At 50.3% G+C, this 25,652-nt stretch overlaps 7 protein-coding genes across 8 annotated transcripts; all 7 read left to right on the top strand.

The window, feature by feature from the left end:
- The first annotated feature begins 28 nt into the window (after positions 1 to 28).
- Positions 29 to 940, top strand: LOC9640899 (probable cytochrome c-type heme lyase). The gene has a single exon (XM_002993294.2). It carries the CDS (start codon positions 29 to 31, stop codon positions 938 to 940), a length of 912 nt encoding a protein of 303 aa, XP_002993340.2.
- A 97-nt stretch (positions 941 to 1,037) lies between these two features.
- LOC9640898 lies at positions 1,038 to 2,462 on the top strand. Its single transcript, XM_002993293.2, has 6 exons — positions 1,038 to 1,180; positions 1,238 to 1,362; positions 1,425 to 1,594; positions 1,685 to 1,762; positions 1,832 to 1,982; positions 2,044 to 2,462. The coding sequence occupies exons 1-6, from the start codon at positions 1,063 to 1,065 to the stop codon at positions 2,428 to 2,430; spliced, it is 1,029 nt and encodes a 342-aa protein (XP_002993339.2). The 5' UTR covers positions 1,038 to 1,062; the 3' UTR covers positions 2,431 to 2,462.
- Positions 2,457 to 5,033, top strand: LOC9640897 (signal peptide peptidase-like 2). Its single transcript, XM_002993292.2, has 15 exons — positions 2,457 to 2,534; positions 2,600 to 2,728; positions 2,785 to 2,946; positions 2,998 to 3,109; positions 3,190 to 3,309; positions 3,363 to 3,514; positions 3,568 to 3,750; positions 3,805 to 3,839; positions 3,908 to 4,064; positions 4,123 to 4,176; positions 4,228 to 4,320; positions 4,382 to 4,524; positions 4,585 to 4,655; positions 4,722 to 4,805; positions 4,863 to 5,033. The coding sequence occupies exons 1-15, from the start codon at positions 2,520 to 2,522 to the stop codon at positions 4,970 to 4,972; spliced, it is 1,620 nt and encodes a 539-aa protein (XP_002993338.1). The 5' UTR covers positions 2,457 to 2,519; the 3' UTR covers positions 4,973 to 5,033.
- A 59-nt stretch (positions 5,034 to 5,092) lies between these two features.
- LOC9640896 (triacylglycerol lipase SDP1) lies at positions 5,093 to 7,903 on the top strand. 2 transcript variants are annotated; one of them, XM_024667029.1, is made up of 4 exons: positions 5,093 to 6,563; positions 6,629 to 6,772; positions 6,832 to 7,645; positions 7,709 to 7,903. In XM_024667029.1, the coding sequence occupies exons 1-4, from the start codon at positions 5,127 to 5,129 to the stop codon at positions 7,831 to 7,833; spliced, it is 2,520 nt and encodes an 839-aa protein (XP_024522797.1). In that variant the 5' UTR covers positions 5,093 to 5,126; the 3' UTR covers positions 7,834 to 7,903. The 2 variants fall into 2 exon arrangements, with proteins under 2 accessions (XP_024522797.1, XP_024522798.1); XM_024667030.1 differs by lacking the exon at positions 7,709 to 7,903 and having other exon boundaries at positions 6,832 to 7,401; positions 7,464 to 7,615.
- Positions 7,904 to 7,922: 19 nt separating this feature from the next.
- On the top strand, positions 7,923 to 10,313 carry LOC9640895 (pentatricopeptide repeat-containing protein At3g24000, mitochondrial). Its single transcript, XM_024667034.1, has one exon. It carries the CDS (start codon positions 7,923 to 7,925, stop codon positions 10,311 to 10,313), a length of 2,391 nt encoding a protein of 796 aa, XP_024522802.1.
- LOC9640894 (50S ribosomal protein L28) lies at positions 10,253 to 10,880 on the top strand. The gene is made up of 2 exons (XM_002993289.2): positions 10,253 to 10,516; positions 10,581 to 10,880. Exons 1-2 carry the CDS (start codon positions 10,336 to 10,338, stop codon positions 10,814 to 10,816), a joined length of 417 nt encoding a protein of 138 aa, XP_002993335.2. The 5' UTR covers positions 10,253 to 10,335; the 3' UTR covers positions 10,817 to 10,880.
- Positions 10,881 to 10,920: 40 nt separating this feature from the next.
- LOC9640893 (peptidyl-prolyl cis-trans isomerase FKBP62) lies at positions 10,921 to 13,370 on the top strand. Its single transcript, XM_002993288.2, has 12 exons — positions 10,921 to 11,180; positions 11,264 to 11,350; positions 11,411 to 11,671; positions 11,731 to 11,811; positions 11,871 to 11,951; positions 12,010 to 12,204; positions 12,259 to 12,348; positions 12,400 to 12,575; positions 12,632 to 12,754; positions 12,816 to 12,962; positions 13,016 to 13,143; positions 13,196 to 13,370. Exons 1-12 carry the CDS (start codon positions 10,952 to 10,954, stop codon positions 13,305 to 13,307), a joined length of 1,710 nt encoding a protein of 569 aa, XP_002993334.1. The 5' UTR covers positions 10,921 to 10,951; the 3' UTR covers positions 13,308 to 13,370.
- Positions 13,371 to 25,652: the final 12,282 nt, after the last annotated feature.

The following is a 25,652-nucleotide window of genomic DNA, read 5'->3' as shown; positions in this document are numbered from 1 at the left end:
GAATCTTTTTAGGGCTTTGCAGCGAGAGATGGAGAAGAGCATCCCGGAGAGGGTCCACGATCTCTACTACAGGTTCTTTCCTTCCGCCGATTGCCCCGTGACGGGCGCTCCGCCCGCGCCGCCGCCCTGCAGCAGCGCTGGACAGGGCCAGTGCCCCGCCTCCGGCAGAGGGGCTGCTTACAAGCATCCGCATGTGTACGACGTCTATGGGAGGCGGATCGACGAGGAGGCGAGGAGGGAGAGGGACGTGTGGAGGATGCCGCGGCACTTGTACTACGGCGGGCAATGGGAGGCGATGAATCCGGCCAACAGCATGCCCCTGCAGCCCAACCAGCGGCGAGCGCCGGGCCAGAAGGAGGAGCTGCCAACCTTCCGCCAGGTATCCAGCATCCCCAAGGCGGGCACGGACGAGACGTGGGTGTACCCGTCCCAGCAGATGTTCTACAACAGCCTGGTGAGGAAGAACAAGGCGGACGACGTGACGGAGAAGGACATGGCGGCTGTTGTGACCACGCACAACGCTGTCAACGAGGGCACCTGGGCGAGGCTGCTGCAGTGGGAGCAGGCGTATGGGCGCTTGTTCCCCGAGTCTTCCAAGGACGAGCCGCGGCTGCTCCACTTCAGGGGCCGCCCCCACGACCTGTCTCCAAAGGCGCGCTTGAAGAAGCTCCTTGGCTATGGCCAGCCGTTTGACCGCCACGACTGGACCGTGGACCGGGGCGGGCGGGAGATGAGGTATGTGATCGACTTTTACTACGACGATGCTGCGTCGGAGAGCAACCGCTGGCCGTTTTCCATCGACGTGAGGCCCGCTCTCGACTCCCCGACTGCCCTGCTACTCCGAGCTCGAATGCTGCTGCACGACATGCTGGGCGCGGGCGACGCCGCCAGCAATCCAGTGCCCAGCAGGCACGCTGCTGCACAGGACAGCAAACACTAGAACTTGTTTCGATCGAGCATCTCGTCTTCGGCTTGAATAAAACTCGCGGCTTTGTATCTCTGCTTTGCATTCCACATTGATGAAAGAGAATTTCAGAACTTAGGGTTGATTGGAACTTGTTGATGGACAAGCAGGAGATTCCACCGCCACCGCCACCGACTCGTAAGGAGCCAGCTGCTGCTGGTGCTGCTCGGAAGCCCTCCTCCATTTCAGCTCTTACGCCTTCCAATTGTGCTCCAGGTATCCGTCCCCTTGCATTAGAGTGCTCCATTCACTACGATTACGATCGCATGACAGGCAACAAGCACAAGAAAGGGCCCAAAAGCCTGCTAAGCTTGTGCGTCGCTAGCATCGGCTGCTACCTAGACGACATTGTTGACGACTTGGACTTAATTGCACCGCTTCTTCCAGTGTCTGTCAAGGTGGGATTTTGCAAGTTTTCCCAAGCCATCAGTTGTGGAGTGTTGTGCTCCGTCAACCACAGTTGCAATTGGTGGCTATCGCGCGGAGGAGGGGATTGCTGTGTGACAGGCTTCTGGTTCCTCTGGCGGATACGGCATGGGAGATCCTGGATGTGTCCGGCTCCGATGTAACTGACACAGGCATTCATCAGGCAGCAAAGATTTGCTCCAGGTTGAGAGCAGTCGACGTAAGGTAAGGAAGAGAGGCTTTCGAGAGAAGACATACTCTTTTCTGCTTACACTCGCCTTCTCTTTCATTTGCAAACGCAAATATGGCACACAGCCGCTGCAGCAGCCTTACGGCGGAGTCCATTAGAACGATCGTCGAGTGCTGCCCGGCTCTTGAAACTCTGAGATGTGGGTAAGCTTGCTTGCAGGCCTTTGGTTTTCATGAGCTGTTGGAAGCTGAACGCTACGTGATGTTGAGCAGCGGCACACACCTTAGCAATAGAGCTGCGAGGCTAGCACTCCCGTGCGTGCTGCCGGGCTTGAGAGTGCGCAACCAAGTTGAGGAGAGCTGGGAAGATTTGGATGCAGTGGCGGTTGGGAGTGGTGCGCAGGAGTTACGATGGATTGTGTGGGTAAGCTGGACCGTTTGAAGCTCGCGCTTGCCAAAGTTGATCCTCTTGTGTGCACTTCCAGCCTGCGATCGATGGCGAGTCGAGACAAACCGTGGAGCTCGAGTGCCCACGCGTTGTTGTCAACCCCGGGATGGCGTCGTCCAAGCATGCCCGTGTCCCCAGAGAAGCTCTACCAAGCACTGTTTTAGACGAGCAGCTCGTGGAAGACATATCTCCATCGGCATGGGAGGTGAGATGCAGCCCGAGCCAAGCCGCTGCTCTAGGCTTGGGCGAGATCTCTATCTCCAAGGCCGAGCTCTTCAGGATGGCATTTGCCGCAAGGGACGAGCGCTTGGCACCCAAGAGAGCCAAGAACTGGAGGCAGAAGGAGCGGCGGGAGCGCAAGCTGTGGGTCAGCTCTAGCCTGGAGCTCCGAGCTCGCCATTTAGCAGACACCCACGCAATGTAATGTGGAAATATAATGCTCCTCTGTATTAGGTATCTTACCGTGTGCAAAGTCAGAGTTGTGTCCTAGGGCAAGGGCATCGATCGCGTCCGATGGCTCCACGATGGGTAAGCCACCATGACACACCATGGGCACGCTGCTCTAGCGAGTGCGCTTCTCCGATTTGCTGCAGGCTAGAGGGGCGCATTTTCTGGTGCTGCTGCTGGTGATCATCGCCACTGACCACACTCGCGCGGACGAGATCTCTTACGACGACGTGGATGCTCCAAAACACCCCGGCTGCGACAACAAGTTCGTGCTGGTAAGCAAAGCTGCCGCGTTTGAGAGAATTGGATTGCTTTGCTGAGAATCTCCCAGGTCAAGATCAGAAACTGGATTGACAACGTCCCCGCAAGTGACTATGTCGGCATCACAGCCAGGTTTGGGGGGCCCGTCGCAGCGCGAGCTGACAAAGCTCATGTCACTTCCCTCTCGCGAGCGGATCCCATCGACTGTTGCTCCAATCCCGGCGGTGTCAAGGTGTGTCTCCTCGTCCCGCGGTCTCTCGTAATACTTGTTCGCTTGTTATAGCATGCAGGGAACATACTCCTGGCTGAAAGGGGGAACTGCACTTTCACCACCAAGGCAAGGATTGCGCAGCAGGCTGGTGCCTCGGCTGTTCTCATCTCAAACGACCGAGAAGGTTCGGGGTTACATCTTATGGATGTTTTCGTCTGTCGTGAGAGCTTGTGTTTGACAGGTCCTTGTTCTCTTACTTGACAGAGCTTTACAAGATGGTCTGCTTTGAGAACGACACTTTCGCAGACATAACAATTCCAGCTATTATGATCCCCAGATCAGCAGGAGAAAGCTTGGAGTCTGCTTTGCAATCGAGCCAAAGCGGTACGTGCGATGAATCACTGTGCCGCCCCTGACCTGTCTTGTGTATGCCACAGTGAAGCTGCTCCTGTATTCACCAGTGCGGCCTGTTGTTGACCTTGGCGAGCTCTTCTTGTGGTGTCTTGCGGTTGCGACCGTGATCGGCGCGTCCCTGTGGTCCGCATGCACTGCCAACGACGTAGGAAGCGGGCGGTACAAGCGCTTGAAGGTGTTGATTACGTCTTTGCATTATTCTTTGTTCGCAACGGGGTTTATTTGCAGGAGGCTTCTGCAGCGTCTCGCACAAAGGACGATTCCGACGACAAGGAAGTGGTGGATATCAGCATCGCATCGGCGGTGTGCTTTTTGATCCTTGCGTCTGTCTTCCTGCTTCTGCTCTACTTATTTATGTCCAACTGGTTTCTAATGCTGCTCGTTGTCTTGTTTTGCATTGGCGGTGCTGAGGTAATGTAACATCAGACTGATGATGTTTTAGAGTCTTACTTGCTCCTTTTGCAGGGATTACAAACGTGCCTCGTAACACTGCTATCCAGGTGAGGCATATTCGCTATCAGCTGCTACTTCTCTTTGAACCAGCATCCTGTGGCGAGGCGATTTACAGGTTATTTCCTGGTGTTGGTACGCGGCACATAACCATTCCAATCCTGGGGACTGTCAGTTCCCTTTCTGTCGTGGTGTTTCCCATCTGTGTGGCCTTTTCTGTAATATGGGCTGTGTATAGGCACGCTCATGTGGCCTGGGTTGGCCAAGACGTATTGGTGAGAGCCTCTTGTCTTAATTCTCTGGCTATTTACTACTGGAAGCTGTTTTCACCAGGGTGTAGCATTGATCCTGACCGTCTTGCAAGTTGTTCGCTTGCCAAACATTAAGGTAACTCTCTGGTTTCCTCCGTTCCAAGGTCGTAGCTGTGCTGTTTTACAGGTTTCCACGGTTTTGTTGAGCTGTGCGTTTCTGTATGATATCTTTTGGGTCTTCATATCTCCATACATTTTCAAAGAGAGCGTTATGATCGTGGTATGTAAGCTCCGACTATCTGTTCGTTTTACCTCTTTTGGTGGAATGTTCTCCTTTGCAGGTGGCTAGGGGAGATAAGAGTGGAGGGGAGAGCATCCCAATGCTGCTCAGGGTCCCGCGCTTCTACGATCCCTGGGGAGGCTACTCCATCATCGGGTTTGGCGATATACTTCTGCCGGGCTTGTTGGTGTCATTCACACTCAGGTGCCCTTTATTGTTTGTTTAGATTAGCTCAAGCAAGTGAGGTAACTGGTGTGCCGGCAGGTTCGATTGGGCCAACAAGAAGAGCCTTTCCGGGGGATACTTCTTGTGGACAACGGTCGGCTATGGCCTGGGTACGTGGATTATCTCTGCATCGAATAAATCTTTGCCTCAAATCTGTTTCTATGTTCTGCGCGCAGGACTCATGCTAACTTACGTTGCTCTCAACCTGATGGACGGCCATGGCCAGCCGGCGCTGCTCTACATCGTTCCCTGCACTCTAGGTGAGTCTTGATAACATTCCCGAAGTATTTGAGTGTAACCTCTATAACCTGGCGTAGGCATTGTGGTGCTGCTGGGATGGATAAGGAAAGAGCTGGGAGCACTGTGGAACAACAAGGACGTGGCCGAGGAGCCAAGCGCAGGCCAAGTTGGCGCCGCGCAAGCCTAGCTCTAATAATGTATGATACAAAGTGTTGGTATTTATGTATGTATGAGGGAAAGTTGGGAAAGACGACAGCGTGGGAGTTGCGTGTGTATATAGCCTAGGTACAAGGGGAGAAAGGGCATTAGGGCTTAGCTCGATCCATCACAGGTAAGGAGGTATGGAGTCGAGCGACGAGGCGGGGCTGGTGCTCTTCCCAATCGGGCCATCCACTGCTCTGGGCCGCGCTGTGGCGCTCAAGGTGCTGCTGTGCCGCTCGGCCAAGGAGGTGGTGGAGGTGCTGGGCTTGCGCGCCTTGGCTCACGTCCGGAAATGCAAGCGCCTGGCCATGCTACTCGTCGGCTGGGTGCTGTCGTGGTTCAACCCCCGGCGGCCCAGCGTGCTGCTGGCGGCGGTGCTGTGCGTGGGCTACGCCATCCGCCGCGCGCGCCTGGAATCCACCAAGGCGGAGCTCGTGTTCCGGAGGAAGTTCTGGAGCAACATGATGCAGTCGGCCCTGACGTACGAGGAGTGGACGCACGCCGCCAGCATGCTGGACAAGGACAACTACTGCCGCCGGCGGCGCAAGGACTCGGACCTGTACGACGAGGAGCTGGTGCGCGCCAAGCTCAACGAGCTCAAGCTGCGGCGGATGAAGGCGGGCGTGGAGGACATCCTCTTCTGCCTGCGCGCCGACCTGGTGCGCAACCTGGGCAACATGTGCAACCCGGAGCTGCACAAGGGCCGCCTCCAGACCCCGCGCGTCATCCAGGAGTACATCAACGAGGTGTGCTACCACCTCCGCGCCATCTGCGAGACCGACTCGGACGAGTTCTCGCTCGAGGAGAAGATCGCCTTCATCCACGAGACGAGGCACGGGTTTGGGCGCACGGCGCTGCTGCTGAGCGGAGGCGCGGCCCTGGGGGCCTTCCACCTGGGCGTGGTGAGGACCCTGATCGAGCACCGCCTCCTGCCCAGGGTGGTGGCGGGTGCCAGCGTTGGCTCCATCCTCTGCTCCTTCGCCGCCACCAGGACGTGGCCGGAGCTCCAGAGCTTCTTCGACGACCCCATGCCACCCATGCACTTCTTCGAGTCCATGGGGAGCATCTTCAAGACGGCACACAGGCTGCTCACACGCGGCGCAGTTCACGAGATCGGCCTGCTCCAGAGGAAGATGCGGCAGCTCATTGGCGACCTCACGTTCCAGGAGGCATATGATCTCTCTGGCCGTGTCCTGGGCATCTCGGTGTGCTCCCCCCGCCGCCACGAGCCACCCCGGTGCTTGAACTACCTCAGCTCGCCCCACGTTGTTATCTGGAGCGCTGTCACCGCTTCCTGTGCTTTCCCGGGCCTGTTTGAGGCGCAGGAGCTCATGGCAAAGGACAGGCAGGGCAGGCTTGTGCCATACCACACCCTGTCACAGGTTGGCCCCGAGGATCACAACATCAGCAACAGGCAGTGGCGGGATGGCAGCCTGGAGAGCGACTTGCCCATGATGCAGCTCAAGGAGCTGTTCAACGTCAACCATTTCATTGTGAGCCAGGCCAATCCGCACATTGCTCCGCTCTTGCGGCTCAAGGAGCTGGTGAGGGCCTATGGTGGCGACTTCGCTGCAAAGGTAACTGCCAAGTGTATTGGTGCGTGCAAACATATAATCGTCGTGTGTGCGTGTATGGAATGCAGCTGGCGCATCTGGCTGAGATGGAGGTGAAGCACAGGTGCAGGCAGGTGCTGGAGATGGGGTTCCATCTCTTTGGCCTTGCCAAGCTCTTTGCCCAAGACTGGGAGGGAGATGTCACCATTGTCATGCCTGCTACATTTGCTCAGGTAACAACATTTTCTGCGGATGGATGGATGGGAAACAGTCTATTCTGTTGTGCATGCAGTTCGCCAAGCTTATTCAGAACCCGACGCCCTCGGAGCTCAGGAAGGCTGTGATGCAAGGCCGGCGCTGCACGTGGGAAAAGCTGTCCGCGATAGAGGCCAACTGTGGGATCGAGTTGATGCTAGACGAGTGCGTAGCGGAGCTCAGCCGCAGGCGCAAGGCTCAGAGGGACGCCGAGCGCAACTCCGCTCACGCGCCTGGCGTCTTCTCCTCTCGCTTCTCCGCCACCAAGAGAATACCGTCGTGGAACTGCCTGGCCCGCGAGAGCTCCTGGGGCTCGCTGGACGAGGACAGCATAGAGGGGACCTTGCAAGCGGGAGGGCCCTGGGGCGGCCCGTCACTGCGCAGATTGAGGCCTATGCGGCACAACCACGACGGCAGCGACAGCGACAGTGGAGCGGAGGAATTTAGCAACCTGTCTTGGACCAAGGCTGGCGGGCCGCTCATGAGGACGGCGTCTGCCGCCAAGTTCTTGATGTCCCTCGAGAGCGACGCCGACAGCGGGCAGGCTGCCAAAGAGGAAGCCGCTCCTCGAAGCAACCCGGATGCCGCAGCTGCACAAGACGGAGAGGTAGTGAAACGGCCTGCTGTTCCAAAGTTGGGACGTGCTAACAGCTTGGATATGCGTAGCAGCAAGCGGGCAAACAAGATCTGGGAAGGCCTTGACTACAGTGCAGTCAGTGTTGCACCAAGTGAGCAAGGAGAGAGCTTTTCTTTCTCCTTGCAAGTGGGCATGAGGAAATCTGCGAGCGAGACCATGGTCAGCTCGTCGATCTACCTCTTGGATGACAGTTTCAGCAAGAAAGCGAGGGCGCGTGAGTGGATGGCTGCATTTATACGAGCTGAGAGAAACTGACGGTTTTTCTCTTGTGCCGCAGGTGGAGATGATGGTACCAAAAGCGAAGAATCAACGCCGAGGGAAAGGTTAGGAGTGGCAAGGAGTTTAGGCCATGGTGGTGGAGCATTTGGTTCTTTTATAGCTCATTCCGACCCGCCTCAATGATGCTTCGTCCGTGTCTGTCTGTGTACATAGCATTGTTTCTTTTGTTCCAATAAACAGTCCGCTGAATCCATGGAGGTGGATCTTGATCCATGCCGCTCCGGAACAACGGCAGTGGCAGCATCAACGCTCTCGCAGCAGCCCTCCGGCAGTGTGGAAGCAGGGCGGCTTTGGACGAGGGCAAGCGGCTCCATGCGCAGCTCGTGGCCAGCAATCAGGACTCGTCCACCTTTCTGGGCAACTTGCTCGTTCAAATGTATGGCAACTGCGGGTGCATGGACGCGGCGGCAGCGGCATTTCACAGGATATCGGTCCCTAACGTCTACTCCTTCTCCATCCTCATGTCTGCATATGCCCAGAATGGGTATGGCAGCGAGGCCGTGCTGGTGTTTCACAGGATGGAGATGGAGGGGATTCGGGCCGATCGTGTCGCTTACGTAGCCCTGCTGAATGCCCTGCGCTTGTGCTCCTCCGGAAAGCAGCACGGCATGCTGCTGGCCAGGGGGAAGCAAATAGAGTCGAGGATGACGGAGTCGGGCATCTTGTCCACCACGCCGGTGCTGGGCAATGCGCTCATCACGCTCTACAGGCACTGCGGGAGCATGGTGGATGCCGAGGCCACCTTCGAGGCGATGCAGCGGCGCGACACAATCTCGTGGAACGCCATGATTGCGGCGTGGCTGGACCACGGGCAAGCCGCACAAGCCCTCCACCTCTACCAGGCACTCCTCCGGCAGCCCGACGTGAGGCCCGACGACACAACGTTCGCGAGCGTCTTGAGCGGCTGCTGCCACCATCTCAGCACCGGGCGGTCCGTCCATGCCGCGCTCCTGGCAGCACGGGGCGACGTGGCTGCCGACGTCTTCCTCTCCAATTCCCTGGTGCAAATGTACGCCCGCTGCGGCAGCGTCCTGGAGGCGAGGGCCGTGTTCGACGCCATGCGGCAGCGCAACACCGTGTCGTGGAACATCATCATCTGGGCGTACGCGGCACAGGGGCTGGGAGTGGAGGCGCTGTGCCTGTTGCAGCGCATGGACTGCGAGCGCGACGTGGTCACGTTCATCAACGCCCTGTCTGCTTGCGGCGCGTGCGGTGCGGCGCAGCTGGAGCAGGGGCGGCGGCTTCACGCGGACATGGTTGCGCGCGGCATCCTCGCCGCCAGTGTGTCCGCCACCAACGCCGTGCTGAGCATGTACGCCAAGTGCGGGGACGTGGACGCGGCGGTGGAGGTGTTTGAGCGGTGCAGCTGCCCAGACCGCGTGAGCTGGAACGGGATCATGGCCGCATTTGCCGGGTCGGGGCATTTCCGCGAGGCGCTGCAGGTGATGAGGCAGATGGAGGTGGAGGGGGTGGCGCTGGACGCCGCCACGCTGAGCTGCGGTGTAGCGGCTTGCAGCGGGCTGGGTGGCGTGGGAGGCCTCGGCCAGGGCCGCGCCCTCCACGCCCGCATCCGGAGCTGTGGATACGAGCAGTTGCCGGCGGTGGGCAACGCGCTGCTTCACATGTACGGCAAGTGCGGACGGATTCGTGAAGCGCGGCTCGTGTTCGACGGCATGGAGGCGCGGGGCGTGATTGCCTGGAATGCGATGCTGGGTGCTTATGCCCAGCACGGTCATGCGAGCGAGGCGGTGGAGTTGTTCCGGGGCATGTCGCTGGAGATGGAAGCCGACGAGGTGACGGTGAGCAGCGTGCTGCACGCGTGCTGCCATGCGGGCATGCTGGAGCGCGGCTGCTGCTGCTTCGGCTCCATGAGCGCCGATTACGGTGTCGCGCCCACTGCCGAGCACCTGGTGATGGTGGTGGACCTGCTGTCCCGGGTTGGCAAGCTCCAAGACGCGGAGGAGTTGATCACCCACGCTTACCAGCACCAGCTTGTGCCCGGGGCCCCGGACGATGCGGTGTGCTGGAGGGCGTTGCTTGGGGCGTGCAGGCTCCAGGGCAGCCCAGATCGGGGCGTCCGGGCCGCCGAGAAGCTCATGGCGCTGGAGCCGGCCGACTCAGCCGCCTATGTGCTGCTGTCGACCATTTACTCGAGGGCTGGGAGGCTGGAGGAGGCGGCGAGCGTCAGGAGGCGCATGGACATGAGAGGGGTGGTGAAGCCAGCGGGGTGGAGCGCCATCGAGGTCAACAACAAGGTGCACGAGTTCGTGTCAGCGGACTCGTCCCCACCGGAGCTGGCCGCCACCCTCGAGGCGCTGGCGGCAGAAATGCAGCGTGCTGGTTACGTGCCCGACGATCCTGGCCACGGCGACAAGGAGAGGCTGGGGAGCTACCACAGCGAGAAGCTGGCAATTGCATTCGGGATCAGGAGCACTCCAGCCGGGACGAGCCTCCACATTGTCAAGAACCTTCGCGTGTGCGCTGACTGTCACTCGGCCACCAAGTACATCTCCAGGATTGTGGGGCGGCAGATAATCGTGAGGGATACGTACCGCTTCCACACCTTTGACAAGGGGACTTGCTCCTGCCAAGACTTTTGGTAGGGTAACAACGCAGGTACGTAGTATGGCGTTTTTCGCAATGGCAGCAATGCCGCCGCCTTGCAAGCTCAAGCTCAAGCCCATAACGTCCCACGCGGCCAAGGATTTGAGCTGGCGGAAGAGCGAGCTGGCTGGCACTGGTGTGGCGGTTCCACTCGTGGTGCCATTGCAGAGGCTTTCGTCCCTCATCGTCCAGCCCCTGGCAAGTAAGTGTAGCAGAAGCCGCGAGTCCAACCGGTAATTGATAATTTCCACTTGGGCTTTTGCCAGGCAGGGTGTGCGAGCTGACGGGCAAGAAGTACAACAACGCGCGCAAGATCTCCTACTCCCACATCCGCACCAGGAAGAAGCAGCAGCCCAACCTGCAGTACAAGCGGCTGTGGTGGGAGGCTGGGCAGAGGTTCGTCAGGCTCAGGATATGCACGCAGGCGCTCAAGACCATCGACAAGAAGGGGCTGGACGCCATGGCCAAGGAAGCGGGGATAGACTTGCGCAAGCACCGCTAAACTACTTGAAAAGAAGCAGTGTTAGCCTCCACGTTGTTAATGTTAAAGGAGCCCCAGTGCCAGATATTTTGTTTGGGGAGAGGAGAGAAGATATTTTGGGGGAGGGTGATGGCTTAGCTAGGGTTTTAGCGCGCAATGGCGGTGGACGAGGCGGCCTGCCCAGACGACCACAATCCAGCCGCTGCGGCATTCAAGCACTTGGCTGAAAAGTTCAAAACGGTTGATGGCAAGTTCATGGAGAGGTTTCCTTCTGCAATGCAGAAGGAAGGCGTGGAGAAGGAATTCGGGCAGAGCGGTCTCAAGAAGCTGCTCGTCAGGGCTGGACAAGGCTGGGATGTCCCCAAGCCTGGTGATGAGCTCACAGGTACTCCTCTTCTCCTCCTTCTTCTTCCTTAGAAAGTAGAGAGGCTTTCTCCATCGGCTAAACTCTTCCATGGATGAATGCAGTGCACTACGTTGGGAGGTTTGCCGATGGAACCAAGTTCGACTCCACCCACGATAAGAACCAGCCCTTCGTGTTCAGGCTCGGCCAAGGTGGAGTACAATGTGGCTATTCTATCTCAACTCGCTCCTTTGCCTGAGTCTTCCGTGCAGGAGAGGTGATAAGGGGCTGGGACCGAGGCATTGGCTCGATGAAGAAGAAAGAAGTAGCCGTTTTCACAATCCCACCCGACATGGCCTATGGCAAAGCTGGTTGCCCGCCCCTGGTTCCTCCAAACGCTACTCTCGTGTTTGAAGTGGAGCTGCTAACTTGGGCTAGCATCACCGACGTACTCAAAGACGGCGGCATCGTCAAGAAAGTCGTCTCTGAGGGTCACAAGTGGGAAACTCCTAAAGACTCGGACGAAGTTACAGGTAAGTAATAGCTACCGCTATTTTTCACTTTCCTTACGGAGTAACTCCATGCGTACCAGTGAGGTTCACGGCGACGTTGCAGGACGGCACCCTTGTTGAAAAGACACCCGCGAAAGGCGTGACCATCTGTCCAAGAGATGGTGCTTGACGGAAGTGGAACTTGTCTGTTGTAGCTAACAGTTTGAACATTTTGATGCAGGATTCTTTTGCCCTGCAATCGGGAAGGCCGTAAGAGCAATGAAACATGGAGAACAAGCATTGTTAACCGTGACGCCTCAGTGTAAGCTAAGCTAGCTGCATAAATCCACTGATTATTATCAAACTGACCAGACTTGCAGACGGATTTGCGGAACAGGGGCGTAAGGCTACCCGTAGTGGAGCATATGTGCCTCCCTATGCAACCTTGACTGTTGACATCGAGCTTCTCGAGTGGAGGACGGTAGATGATGTCACTGATGACAGGCGTGTTGTCAAGAAGATCTTGGTGGCCGGAGAAGGACAAACCAAGCCGAACGATGGCGCCCTTGTCAGGGGTAACTAGTGGTGCTCTTTGTGAACAATTTGTCGCTTACATGTGATCTCTGCAGTCAAATACGAGGCCAGACTTTTGGACGGGACGGTCTTTGAGCGCAAAGGCTACGGCCAAGATGACCTGCTCGAGTTTACCATCGGTGAAGGTAAGGCTGTGTGTTCGTACGAGCTCACTCTTAAAAGGGGCCTTTCTGCAGAGCAAGCTGTGAGTGGCTTAGACAGAGCTGTGGCAGCTATGAAAAAAGGTGAAGTTGCGGAGGTGACAATCGCTCCAGATTATGGGTATGGTGGCTCGGAATTTCGGACGGACCTGGCAACTGTACCACCAAGTTCCACGCTAGTGTACATCGTTGAGCTTGTCAGCTTTGACAAGGTTGGTTTTTTCCAAGTTCTCCATGGTATGACGCATGCATGTGTCTCGTATCTCAGGACAAAGACATCTGGGAAATGAGCACCCTTGAGAAGCTGGAAGCAGCAAGCAAGCACAAAGAAGAAGGGAACCAGCATTTCAAGGGCGGAAAGTACTGGCGTGCTTCGAAGAAGTACGACAAGGCAGGTAGCACTTCCTTGTGTCGCACACGCTTTGACGGTATTGCCTTCCGCCTTGTTGCAGGCTGTCAAATACATTGATCACGATCACAAGTTTTCTGACGAGGAGAAAAAGCTGTCTAAGCAGCTCAAAACCGTATGCTGCGTAAACAATGCTGCGTCCAAACTGAAGCAGGAGAAGTACAAAGATTGCATTGCTTTATGCACGAAGGTGGGCGAGCACTGAACGTGCACTCTTCCTAGTCTCAGACTCTTATCGTACAGGTGCTGGATCTGGAGCCCGGCAATATGAAAGCGCTTTATAGGCGAGCCCAGGCTTATTTGGAGAACGCGGACATTGAACTGGCGGACAAGGACGTGAGAAAGATGATTGCTGCCGATCCGCACAACAGGTGAGTAGCGGGTTCTAACAGTCGGGGCATCATCTGATTCTGAGTTGTACAGAGATGCCAAGGTGCTCCAGCAGGAACTGAGAAAGCGGGGATTGGACTATGACAAAAAAGCTGCAAAGCTTTTCGGCACTATGGTTGCCAGATTGAATAGCGAGAGCTCGTAAAAATAAATGGAGTTAGCTAAGCTCTTACATAACTTACCATCCTTCCGTTTCTGACGGGCTTAACACCTTGGCAACAGTAGAAGCTGACATCTCGCAGCAGCTGTCAGTCGATCCGTCCGACACTTGCTGAAACTGATTGTCTTCTAGTTCCTGCATATGACAAGCAAGCTCCAATTTTGCAGGATTTTCATATTTTTTTAGTGTTGCCCTTATCAAATGAAGGGAATTTGTTTCCTTGGCTCATGAGAGTGTCTTATGACTCTTGAACTGAGGAGCTGAACTGTGGGCATTCCTATTAGAAATCTCTCAAAAAGTTTAATGAAGTTTTATCAAGCTTGTGAGCTCAAGTCATTTTGCATTAGGAGAATGACAGCTAGCTTGCAAGTGAGCTGAGATCTCAATCTAGTATATTATGTACTATGAAGAAGCATCAATAATTGAGTGGGAAATTACTGTAAAGATAACTATATATATTAGAACCTAGGTAAGTTTTGAGTTTATGAGTTGAGCTCATGACTTCTCAAACACTAGAAAAACATTGTAAATCATATAATCTATATTTCTAAGTAAATTTGACAAATAAAATATAAATATAAATATAGATCCAAACATATAACTTATGTGGTTTTCAATTTTTATCCTATGGTGATTTACCATATAATAATTATGAAGCAGAACTTAAACTCTCCATATGCCACATATGACATCCCATGTGCCACATGCCACATATCCAAGGACAATGGAGCAAAACCCAAGTTTTAAGGCCTTAGGCCATTAAATGATGGAATAGAGCAAAACTCCTAAACATGGAGCCAAGCAGAGAAGGTATTAAAGCACGGAGTAACTCCCAAGCGTACAGCCCAAAGAGTGAAAGGATAAGAGCAAAAATAGTCCTAAAGCATCTAACATCCCAATGCCAAGACTAGCATGCAAAACAAATCCAAATAGAGTTTAGCATTATTTTACCATACCGGTGGTCTAACATGAGAGAGAGAAGTTAGATGCCTTTAACTAAAGAAACCAAACCCGTAAGTAAAGTTTAGATAAACTACTATAAACAAATAGTTAGAGTTGTTTACATGGTCATGCCCTTTTAACAAAATAAAGAACATCATGAAAGAGGTGAATGATATGACTAGTTAACAATAGTTACCCCATGACTAGAGATTTCATTATACACATGAAGTTCTAAAGCCAGTCTACTTATATTAGCCTAAACCCAAATATCAATAGATGGACAATATCAAAGTTAAAGACAATGATATCTAAGAGACTTAATTATCAGTGAATAAATCTTAAATTAGAACATAAAAGTATTCTAAGTAAGTTAACATCTAATAAACTAGTATTAGAGTATAGAAACTACCAAGATCACTATAGTTGGAAATATAAGATTCACCATCCAACAAAATTCAACAGCAAATATATCATTAAGAAAACTTAATGATAAAACTTAACTACCAAAGATTGTAGATAGTATACCAAAAAACTTATAAAAAACAATTAAAAGATCATTGTCAAATAAGTAAAATGCTCTCAAATGTATCACCCAAAGGAAATAACATCATAATCTAATAGAACTAACTCGAGCAACAATTAACAGAATAGAATGAATACAGCAAGACTAATAAGCAAGACTAATAAACACTCATTCCTACTAACTATCTGTACTATCTGTAAGCTCTTGAGTTTGGACTTCCCAGGAGGTCACCCAGCCCAGTACTATTCAAACCCAAAGACACTTAACCCCAAATATCTCAAGACCCTTAACCGATTGGAAAAGGGGGTGCACTCTTGTTCATGGGCCCTTTCCCTCTATATTTGAACCCCATGGATCGTCTCTCAAGTCGTTCCCTTTGGTTGCTTATAATCCACCACACTTCCCTGCAAATTCACACCCTCGTGAACGGAAGCTGAGAGCCGCAGCTCTCCCAAGAGCCCCGCTCTCTTGACACCCTACCCTTGGGTCGAGCCTAGCGGGAGCAAACTGGACTAGCCAGTATAAGCGATTAATTTTTCCATTTTACTTTAGTCACTTAACCGCACCTCCGACCACTTGGAGGAGTCTCATTCACAACCTCCATAAGTCCCAGTTAGGACTTGGAGCTTGCTAGCCCCGAGAATGGCCTCCGTGCCACTCCACCTTTGCACTTGGTCCAAGTGCTCCACGTGTCCGATCCCATGACTGACACCCCAAGGTACCCCCGACATATTGGCCCGTTACGCTAAGGCCATGCCCATTCACCTTGGTCACACCTTTGGTCTAACGCCAACGGCATCATAGTCCCGTCTCTCAAAGACCGGGCCATCCGTCCGTGAGTGATCATCCCAGATCCACTCCTTAGCATCCCTAGGATGCCCACAGATATGGGGAATAGCCTTCCCCGACATCTCTTTTCCAGTCCCCACCAAGTCCCTTCTCGTCCATGGCCGTGTTCACCAACACTGCCACTGGATCAAGGCCCGCAGGCCCGACCACTAAGTCCCACTATCCTTTGGGACTTCCTCACCATGTGACCATATCCTTGGTCACTACATTAGAGGCCTACTCCTCTTCCCTTTCACCGTTTGGGACTTTGGGATAACATTTCGGAACACCATGGCCTTACGCAAGCCTCATGGGTACTCTCCCTGCCTTTCGCCTTTAGGTGCTCTAGCCATGGGCTTAGAGCGAGGTTCCGTTGAGCCACGACAGGTATCCAAGTAGGTAGTGCCACCCACACTTGGACTGGGAGCATCGGCCAGTCGATCTCCCGGGGGAACTAGAGCCGGCTCTTGAACACTTCACCAAGCTACCCCGCTTGTCAGTCCGTGTTCACTCTAGTCTTGGACTTCCCAGTGGGCAGTTCATCACCCAACACTGGGTCCGGCCTTCCTGGGCCAAACTGGCCTTTCCTGGCCAAACTGGCTCCACTGCAGTCCTCCCCCTACTATACTTTTGGAGGTCACCAAACCCCCCAGGGTCTGGGAGACGAACGCTTTGGGCTTTCACCCTCTCAGACTCGGCCTCGGCCTCGGTCTCGGTCCCGGTCTCCATTTCAGACTCCATCTCGGACCCCATCTCGGACTCCATCTCGGACTCCATCTCTCGCTTTGTGCTCATTCCTCGAGCACTTTGTTGGGAGTTCCACTCCCGCTCTCGACCTTTCAAGTCGGAGCTTTTAGTCCTCGAGCACTTTGTTGGGAGTTCCACTCCCGCTCTCGACCTTTCAAGTTGGAGCTTTTCTACCACGTGGTGCCCTTCCAGCTCCACTTTGGGGCCTAGGGATTTTGTGTCTCACAGCCAGATGTCAATCAATATGTGGTGTGATTCCCCTAGCCAACCAACAGAGTCGGACCCAAGACCGCTCTGATACCAAATGTAAGCTCCTGAGTTTGGACTTCCCGGGAGGTCACCCAGCCCAGTACTATTCAAACCTAAGGACGCTTAACCCCAAATATCCCAAGACCTTTAACCGATTGGAAAAGGGGGTGCACTCTTATTCATGGGCTCTTTCCCTCTATATTTGAACCCATGGATCGTCTCTCAAGTTGTTCCTTTTGGTTTCTTACACTATCGCACCAGCCAATCTAAATAAATCCTGATTAATAATACAAAAGAACTTAAATTGCTTAAACAAACATCAGCAACATCTTATAGATGTCCCAAAAAACCAATCTAGAGCAAACCACAAAGAATATGTGGTAATGCTTGATTGCCTGAATTGGGTAATGCATTTGATGGCTAAGTAACAAAGATTTTTCTCCTCCTCGTCTTGTTAGGCAAGTACTTAAACTTGGAAATGATATAGCAGACTTTTGTTTTGAGGTGGTGGCCACTCAAGGGAAAGATTTAAGGAGGATAAAAACCATGTTGGTTTCTTGGAAGAACTGAACAACAAATGCCACGGGAATGTCTCAAAATTGGTACAAGGTGCAAGTCACAACAAGGTCATACCCCTAGATAAGGTTGGCAAAATCCTCTTACCTGACATCAGTTCCAAAAACATAGAAGCCAAAAAGAAGTTAAATATCAATTGCAAGAACAATGTGGGAACCAAGACAAAATAGTGGAGTACAATCATGGAGTGCTCCATGAGATGCGAGTGATATTGCCTTGGGATGGGATGGGAATTGGCATAACCTACTTAAGGAGTTGATAGTGCCAACACTATTGAAAGAAACATATTCATCTCCAAAATATTTATTATCAATTGACACTCAAAAAAGCCACAACTACTGGGGCAGAAGGTTTGAATGCAAAGACAAGGACATGAAATTGTTTCTTGCAAGTATTTTCACAAAGATCCAAATTAAACTTCACAAATTAAGCAAGAAAGGCTTCATGCTTGGGAATGGATGGGTGGCTTTGAAAGAGAACTTTATCAAGACAATTGTGAGAGTTGCAGGAGACATGGACAATTGGAAAGATAGGCAATGGGTTGATGTTCATCTACTACTTAAAAGAGGTAGAGTATACACTAAGGCTAGATTTGGAAAAAGAAGCTGAAGGATGAATGAAAGAAGTTAGAAATTGCATTACTGGGGTATGTATGGAGGATTGCCCATCTTTGGAAATTGAAGAAAATGTGATGAGACGTGGTTATATGTGGAGAAGGATAATAAATAAGGTAGGCAAGCCAAAATCATGAGATGCAGTTGTTTGTTGTAGCGCACCTTATCTCTCTCCCCTTAAGCCAACTGGAAAAGGGGCAATTGCTTGATGAGAGAGCCCTTAGTGGCTATTTTATCCCCATTTATCCCCCAAGGTTCCAAGGATCCACGGTGACAATATATCCAAATCTCATCCCATGATCACATGCGCTACACTCACCCCCCCTTCAGAGATGTCAATGTCCTCATTGACTATTGACTAGCAACCCCTACTAAGCCAAGGGGAACCAGCACCTCCATTTCCGCACTCAATCTACCAATCCTTCCATTGTGTACACCAGCTATTCCATATGAGGCAACTAGTCATTCACCCGTACCGCAGTCCCACGGTGGATACCTTCGTCCGTGGATACTCCACACAAGAGGAAGGACGTACGCATGGATGCCCAATACATACGATTTCAAATTTTAGGGGTAGGAATATACTTTGCTCAAGGGTATATTATACTTTTTAAGTAGCCACTAATCAATGGGAATCGAACCCGTGCTATTTGCTCCGATACCAACTGTAGCGCACCTTATCTCTCTCCCCTTAAGCCAACTGGAAAAGGGGCAATTGTTTGATGAGAGAGCCCTTAGTGGCTATTTTATCCCCATTTATCCCCCAAGGTTCCAAGGATCCACGGTGACAATATATCCAAATCTCATCCCATGATCACATGCGCTACATTTGTCCACTAAAGCAAGTCAAATGTGAAGCAAGAGAAAGAGGTCTAGACGGGGATGGTCCAAAGTTGAGTTGAGCTCACGAGTTGAGCTCAATTCAGCTCAAGTCAATGCTAGTCAACATAGTCAACCATAAGTTTTATAAGGAAATATTAAGTCAGAAAAATGTTATTCTTTGGTGAACTTGAAATTTATGAGTTTAAGTATCAATGGTTCAGAGAGATTTTTATTTTTTGAATCTTTCTAATGCAGTTTATACAATTTCTAGAATTAGAAGTTCGTTTGAACCCATAGAAATTTTTGGGCTTTATTGGTCCCAAATAAAATGGGAATATTGAAGTTCGAATGAACCGGAAAATTTCTATTGTACATTTCAACATTTTAACATTTCAACAATTGACCAGAAATATATAAATAATTCGAAACACTGATTCACTCGTTCATTCTTTAGGGTTTATAGAGATGGGAAGCAAGGAAGACAAAAAATCTGTAAGTAGTTCTAGCATACAGAAATGTGAGAATGTGAATTTTGTTTCACTACCACAATCTCCATATTACACGCCTGGTCCTTATTACCCATCCGGGAATGTGGAGACCACTGTCACTATTGATAAAAATGCTCCTGTTACTTCCGAAACAACAATCCAGAGCAAGAGAAAAGAAAAAATGGACAGCACAACGGAAAGCACTAATAAATCCACTCTATAAACCTTTCAATGGCTTTTGTAATCCACTAAAATATTATAAAAAAATGTAAGTTTTTTATATATATCTTATTCCTTTTGATATGTTTTGTCTTTGCAAAGATAGAATTAAATCTATATATGATTTTGGGATTGAAAGGTAATCTTGCAAAAAGGCATACTCACGTGCCTGTGTATATTCGCTATTATTATATATGGCAGGCCAACTATATAAAATAAGGCTACATATTAATTATATGCTAGTTTTTAGCTTCTGAAACCCTATAGCCACTTGTTTCTCATAGTAGGTTGTAATTACTAAGACTGACAATTATCATTCACTATAGTGTCATGTCATAATAAAACATCATTCCCGAGATTGAAATATAGTATATTAATGAGAGAATTCTTATTGCTAGGAAGTTTAATTTTTCTTGTGTCTTGCAATGGTTAGGAAGAAGTTTACTTTTGGTCCCGAAGGCCTCTCATATGAGTCTCCACCTCCATCTCCAATCTCAACCAATAATCCACCTTCACCTCTACGCAACAATCCTCCTTTTCATTTTGAGGGCTGTTGTGAGGCTCTTCCATTTGCGACCTCGAGTGCAACTGAACAAAAACTCCTTCCTTATGATGTTGTTAAAAAAGTTGGATTGCCTCCAATGCTTCAAGAGCGATGTCAATATTTTCTTCAAGATCTTGCTCCAGATATGGCAGGGGAGCTTAATGTAGATACATATTATCTTCAGTGTCCTATATGCAACTTTTATTTAAACAAGACAGATGGTTGCATGGGTTTGGTAAGTTTTATTGAGCATTGTCGCAAATGCCCAAGAGCAGGTTTGGAAGGTGTGCATGCGTGGATGTATAAGAAAATCAAGAAAGAATTAAAAACACACAGCTATTATGATTTCATGGTGGAGAACAATATTCCATTGGTGAACACTGCATCAGTAAGTGCTGAATATGGGATATTTAGGCCACCCTTTAATGTAATGTGAAAGTCATGCATAGTTTTTTCAAAAGGTTAATTCTTTATGAGTAAAGTGGAGAATCTTATGTTTTCGAGAATGATATTATTCTAGCATGTATAAAGATATTATTATATATACAAGTGGTTCTGACACTGTTATAATTCTGAAGTCCCATTTTTGAGACTGACAATTTAAACTTTCAAGAACCCCTAGATCTTTTCTTAGTATAAATACCAACAAGGGATGCTTTCAACATTGAAATTTCAGTTTGTTTAGAGTGTAGGAATGGCTAGGGAAAATGCTATTGCTACTCGCACTTGGCCCCTATGCATTTCATATGAGTCTCCACCTCCATCTCCAACTTCTACCAACATTCCACCCTTCCCTCCATACATCAATCGTTGTGAGGCCCTTTCTTTTGTAGCCCCAAGTGTGACTGAACAAGAGATCCCTCTTCCAGATAATGTTCTAAATGTTGCTATTAAAGATGGATTGCCTCATGTGCTTCAAGAGCGATGCCAGATGTTTCTTCAAGATCTTGCTCCCGATATGGTTGAAACTTTTGAAAGAATGAACACATATTATCTCCAGTGTCCCATCTGCTACTTTTATTTAGATAAAACGGAAGGCTGTATGGGTCTAAAAACTTTTCTAGAACACTGTCACAACTGCCCAAGAACTGGTGTGGAAGGTGTGCATAAATGGATGTATAAGAAAATCAAGAAAGAGTTAAGAACACACAATCATTATCATTTCATGGTGAGGAACAATATTCCGTTAGTAAATCCTACACCCACAAGTGCTGAATATGGTATTTTTAGGCCATCCTACTGAAAATTCCAGCCACTAATAATTCTTACACTATGATATTATTCATCCCCCCCCCCCTCTCGCCTTTTTTTTATTAACAAAATTGTATTACCTATAGATAATAAATTGATAATACTAGTAATTATGAAATTTGACAGACTGACACTGCAACTTTGTCATCTCTGACACTGACACTGTCTCTGTCACTGACACTATCACTGTCACTATCTGCTACACTGACACTGTCAGTGTCACAATCATTATCACATTGACATGTGACACATCTTTCTCATTGCATTCAATTGTCTTTTAATGTATCATTAATAAATAGATTTTTCATACCACTCCTCAATTTACACATTGCATATGATGTGCCATGCATACCTAGGAAGACTTATAGAAAACTAAATATATATTATTTAAAAGTTTTTAAAACATCATAAATTACCTCCTAGAAGCAACTGATAGAGAAGGACAAAAACCTCGAAGACGGCGTTTGAAGAAATCATATTCTTCAATCGCAAACACCGATCTACTAGAGTCACGTGCTGCTTCGACCATCGAACCACTACCTGCTGTGCAATCGATGACAACACCTCTAGTTGGGCAATAAAGCTCAAGTAGGACATGCATCGCCGATGGAGATCGGAACCGATACCCAGACAATGTGTTGCGGATGTTGTCGTCTATGAGATTTGGTATGATGTCAGTAAAGCTGTCATACCCTGGCAAAACCCTTGCAACACGCTCGCTATCACGAAAACCGTCATTTTCTTTTCTGCAAAACACATGGTAGGTCCACATCATAACCTGAATAATAAAACTTTAGAGACAACCAAAACAGAAAATGATTTCTTACCTTCTCTGGCATGCCTAGGACACCTTTGGTCTCGACCCCAACACTATCCATGATGCATCCGGAAGAGAACCTCTTGAAGTTGACTCGACTTGCATACCTCATAAGGCAGGACATCCAATGGGGGTCATTCGGGAGAATGAAGGCAACTTGACCGGTTGTGTGAAGGAGAATTGCTGCCAAAAGGAATGCATCCTTCAAGTGGTCTTTAGTCAGGTTGTTCCAGCTTGGGACATCACCATTAGCGTCTGGAAGACCATCTGGCATGTCAAAGAGAATGAAGTTTGTGCTCTTGAGTGGTCACCTATGGATCTTCTGACAAAAGCGCTCCCACTTTTGCCAGATAGCCATATTCTCAGCATCCTCCTCAAAAGATGCCATCAATGAACTATAGGAGCCAATAAAGATCCCAACTTCACCACGGAATGCCACTGGAGATACAGGGCGAATCTAGGGGGAGAAGACAAAGATAAGATGTGAACTTAAGAAAAATTTACATACCATCATGTGGCATGTGGTAGATGTAAGTTCCTCCAAGTCCTCTTCTCGAGCATCAAGACGAGCTGGAATGAAGTTACTCCCGACAGTTTTTGCTGCAACCATTTTGAGGAACTAAGAAAAGGAGAGAATAAAAAGAAATATACCTCGAGAAGTTCCTCGGTTACGGGGACGTTTTGGACGATCATCATCACTGTTGACTAATTCCTCCAGATGTGGATTTGCTCGCTTTCGTCGAGGTAGAACTTCTTGGACGTTCTGGTTCTCTTGCTCGACTTCGTCTCGAAGAATCTTGTTCTCACCGCCATCTTCACTCTGCTCGCCATTGGCACCAACAGGGTCGACATTCTCATGGCCATCATCTTCGTCATCATTGTTGCCTCTTGCAGCCTCATGGTGGGTTGGTTCATAATCTGGCATCTCCAATTCCCAAGGACAAGCGCACTTTATTGCTGCTGGAAACTTCATTGTTGTCGGGTACATGCCTCCATCTCTTACACCATGCCTCAGGAGGTGTGTGCATACCGGTGTTTCGAGAGGAACACTTCTATATTGGAGATACCTATAATAGAATATAAACAATTGAGTATAGTTGAGAAATTGTATGTTACCTGAAAGCCGCTCGACGCATGAAGTAAGGTTGGCCAAGTTGTTTCTCAAATGGAGTCGTGCTTGTGGCCTTGTTTGGCAGCCAGTCCTCTCCAAGTTTTGTAAGCTCAATGGTGACGAAGTCCTTAAATGGAAGTTGCTCAGGATCATCCCCTATGAAAGGCGCTAGAAACATCTCCCCTTCATATACAGTTTGTGAAATGTAGACGGTCCTCCTCATCACAGTCTCCATTATACTGTCCAAACCTTTTTCTCCTTCCCTGAGTCTGCTATTGAGGTCGTTCAGAATGTGTATCTGTTCCTCATATGTAAGCTTTGACTTTGAGATGTTGTAAATAATCTCATCTGGAGTCTTGCCCACTAAAAAATAACTTTTGTGAGAACCTTCATGTAAATATAAACAATACTTACTTTCATGACAAGCAATCTCTGTTATAATATCGAACCACTCCTTTGGGCGTCGAGGGTCAGCCACACTAAGTAATTTCTTTACCTTTGTCTTCTTTGTGGTGTTGATTTTCTTGTCAATTGCAGCTAAATGCTCTGAGAGTTCTTGATCATTTTCAGCTCGATGCGACTGTGCATATGCATCTTGCTTAACCTTCACCAATGGCTGAAGACAACACAAACATTCTATGATAAGAAGTATACTTAAAAGAACATACCTTACTCCACACAGCTGTCATAAAAGCCACTGGATTCTTGTACCATCTATTGGCATCCTGACGACCTCGTTGATGTCGAATAAGTGATGCTAAATCATCACCATAGTGGCTGCGGACTGCATCCTCGTCGAGATTGGCAAGAAACCAGATCTGCTCCATATCATGTACTAGGCTTTGTTTCTGCACTGCAAACTGTCCCAGTCTGCAAAACATAAATTGTTAAAAGTGATTGAAGGAGAGGTACTTATGCATTAATTTTGTGGCAAGCTATCACAAGCCTTGCCAAATCTAGAGATCCTCTCGCGTGTACATGTCCAACCGGAACATTGATGTGATAGACAGGATCGTCTCAGAAGCATTCTCGGATGCACTTCATCCACGCGCACCAGCGATGATTCCCGTCGATAATGTAGAACATTTTCCCCACAAATTGTTGAGTCTCAGGATGGCTCATAAGGTTGTTGTCAAATTCGCGGGACTTCATTTTCCAAATGTCATCCCAATCCCTCTCGATTTCCGGTGACACCGAGAGGGTATTTGTCGTTCCTGGCTTGAAAACCGAAACAAGGAACATACCTATGTTTGTCCCAAGGCCATTCTGTTTGTACAGACTATAGATGTCCATGTTGACGAAGTGCGGTGAAGCAAACCGAACGATGCTTGTCTGAGTGAATCGACATAGTGGGATTTCTCGGATCATGTGCCCCGGGCCTTCCCACTTGAGAGACTCCAGAGTCGTGTGAATGGCCTTCTCTTTAGTTCTCAAAACTGTCTCTTGGAAGCGCTTGTCGACAATGTGTTTAGGTAGCTCCACTTCTCTTTCAGCTTCAGCTACACCTCCAGTAGCACCATTATCAGATCTATCCCCCGACTCGGGCCCAACACCGCATCCGGGCGCACTTGGGCACTACTCCGTTTCTGCCATATTTTGTGAATATGTTAAGAGTAGTGGCATTTGTGGTTGTGGCAGTAATGGTAGTGATGACAATGGTTGCGCTGGTGGTGGTGATGATGGTGGCGGTGGTGGTGGTAATGGTGGTGATGACGGTGGTGGTGGTAATGGTGGTGATGACGGTGGTGGTAATGGTGGTGATGAAGGTAAAGGTGGCGGTGGTGGTAATGGTGGTGGCGGTGGTGGCAGTGGTAATGGTGGTGGTGGCATCGATGGCGGTGGTGGGGGTGCATGTGGACTGGAGCTATGTGGTTGGGAAGACGGTAGAGTTGTCGCTGTGGAAATCTCTATCTGAAGGTCAACTTGATTGTCATCCTGGATCTCATCTTCCTCATGTCTTCTCTTTAATTGTCATCCTGGATCTCATCTTCCTTATGTCTTCTCTTTGATCCAACATCCCTCTCCTTTTGTAGTTGCTTCCGTTTCTGAAAATAAAAAAAACTCATTATAAATTATAAATGCATAAGAAGAGGGGAACAGGGCGTGGGCTCGGTGCACGCCTCCCCCAAGCACCTTGGCCGGCCCGCGCCAAGACCAACAGCCCGCGAGCCGGCCTTGGCGCTTGGACTTAGCTGGCTCGCACCAAATGCCCAGCATGGGCATTTGGCGCAAGCACTTGGCGCCTTTGCCAGCCAAGCGCCTTGGCCAGCCTGTGTGGACTTGGCCGGCCCAGGCGGAGTGCCCAGCCAAATGCCCGGCCTGGGCACTTGGCAGCGGCGGTGCTGGGCAGCAGTGGCCCTAGGCAGCGTGGCGCTGGCGTGGCGTGGCGTTGGCACGGCAGCGGCGGTATGGCAGTGGCAGTGCTGGGCAGCGGCGGCACGGCAGCAGCGGCATGGCAGTGGCGGTGCTGGGCAGCGGCGGCATGGCAGCGGCGGTGCTGGGCAGGGGCGGCACGGCAGCGGCGGCATGGCAGTGGCGGTGCTGGGCAGGCAGCACTGCGCTGGGCGTGGCATGGCAGTGGGCGGCGCTCGGCAGCCCT

Source organism: Selaginella moellendorffii, unplaced genomic scaffold, assembly GCF_000143415.4.
Source record: "Selaginella moellendorffii unplaced genomic scaffold, v1.0 SELMOscaffold_153, whole genome shotgun sequence".
Lineage (NCBI taxonomy): Eukaryota > Viridiplantae > Streptophyta > Lycopodiopsida > Selaginellales > Selaginellaceae > Selaginella > Selaginella moellendorffii.
Note: the sequence above shows the minus strand (reverse complement) of the source record. Positions and strands in the feature narration are given on the sequence as shown.

Excerpts from the sequence above, each read along its gene's own strand:
- LOC9640899 (XM_002993294.2), top strand. The coding sequence starts at position 29 with ATGGAGAAGAGCATCCCGGAGAGGGTCCACGATCTCTACTACAGGTTC.
- LOC9640898 (XM_002993293.2), top strand. The coding sequence starts at position 1,063 with ATGGACAAGCAGGAGATTCCACCGCCACCGCCACCGACTCGTAAGGAG. Across the intron at positions 1,763-1,831 it reads CTTGAAACTCTGAGATGTGG|CGGCACACACCTTAGCAATA; the intron begins GTAAGCTTGCTT and ends GATGTTGAGCAG. Across the intron at positions 1,983-2,043 it reads AGTTACGATGGATTGTGTGG|CCTGCGATCGATGGCGAGTC; the intron begins GTAAGCTGGACC and ends GTGCACTTCCAG.
- LOC9640897 (XM_002993292.2), top strand. Across the intron at positions 3,751-3,804 it reads TTTGCATTGGCGGTGCTGAG|GGATTACAAACGTGCCTCGT; the intron begins GTAATGTAACAT and ends CTCCTTTTGCAG. Across the intron at positions 4,321-4,381 it reads AAGAGAGCGTTATGATCGTG|GTGGCTAGGGGAGATAAGAG; the intron begins GTATGTAAGCTC and ends TCTCCTTTGCAG.
- LOC9640896 (XM_024667029.1), top strand. The coding sequence starts at position 5,127 with ATGGAGTCGAGCGACGAGGCGGGGCTGGTGCTCTTCCCAATCGGGCCA. Across the intron at positions 6,773-6,831 it reads TGCCTGCTACATTTGCTCAG|TTCGCCAAGCTTATTCAGAA; the intron begins GTAACAACATTT and ends TTGTGCATGCAG. Across the intron at positions 7,646-7,708 it reads CAGCAAGAAAGCGAGGGCGC|GTGGAGATGATGGTACCAAA; the intron begins GTGAGTGGATGG and ends CTTGTGCCGCAG.
- LOC9640895 (XM_024667034.1), top strand. The coding sequence starts at position 7,923 with ATGCCGCTCCGGAACAACGGCAGTGGCAGCATCAACGCTCTCGCAGCA.
- LOC9640894 (XM_002993289.2), top strand. The coding sequence starts at position 10,336 with ATGGCGTTTTTCGCAATGGCAGCAATGCCGCCGCCTTGCAAGCTCAAG. Across the intron at positions 10,517-10,580 it reads CATCGTCCAGCCCCTGGCAA|GCAGGGTGTGCGAGCTGACG; the intron begins GTAAGTGTAGCA and ends GGCTTTTGCCAG.
- LOC9640893 (XM_002993288.2), top strand. The coding sequence starts at position 10,952 with ATGGCGGTGGACGAGGCGGCCTGCCCAGACGACCACAATCCAGCCGCT. Across the intron at positions 12,963-13,015 it reads GCATTGCTTTATGCACGAAG|GTGCTGGATCTGGAGCCCGG; the intron begins GTGGGCGAGCAC and ends CTTATCGTACAG. Across the intron at positions 13,144-13,195 it reads GCTGCCGATCCGCACAACAG|AGATGCCAAGGTGCTCCAGC; the intron begins GTGAGTAGCGGG and ends TGAGTTGTACAG.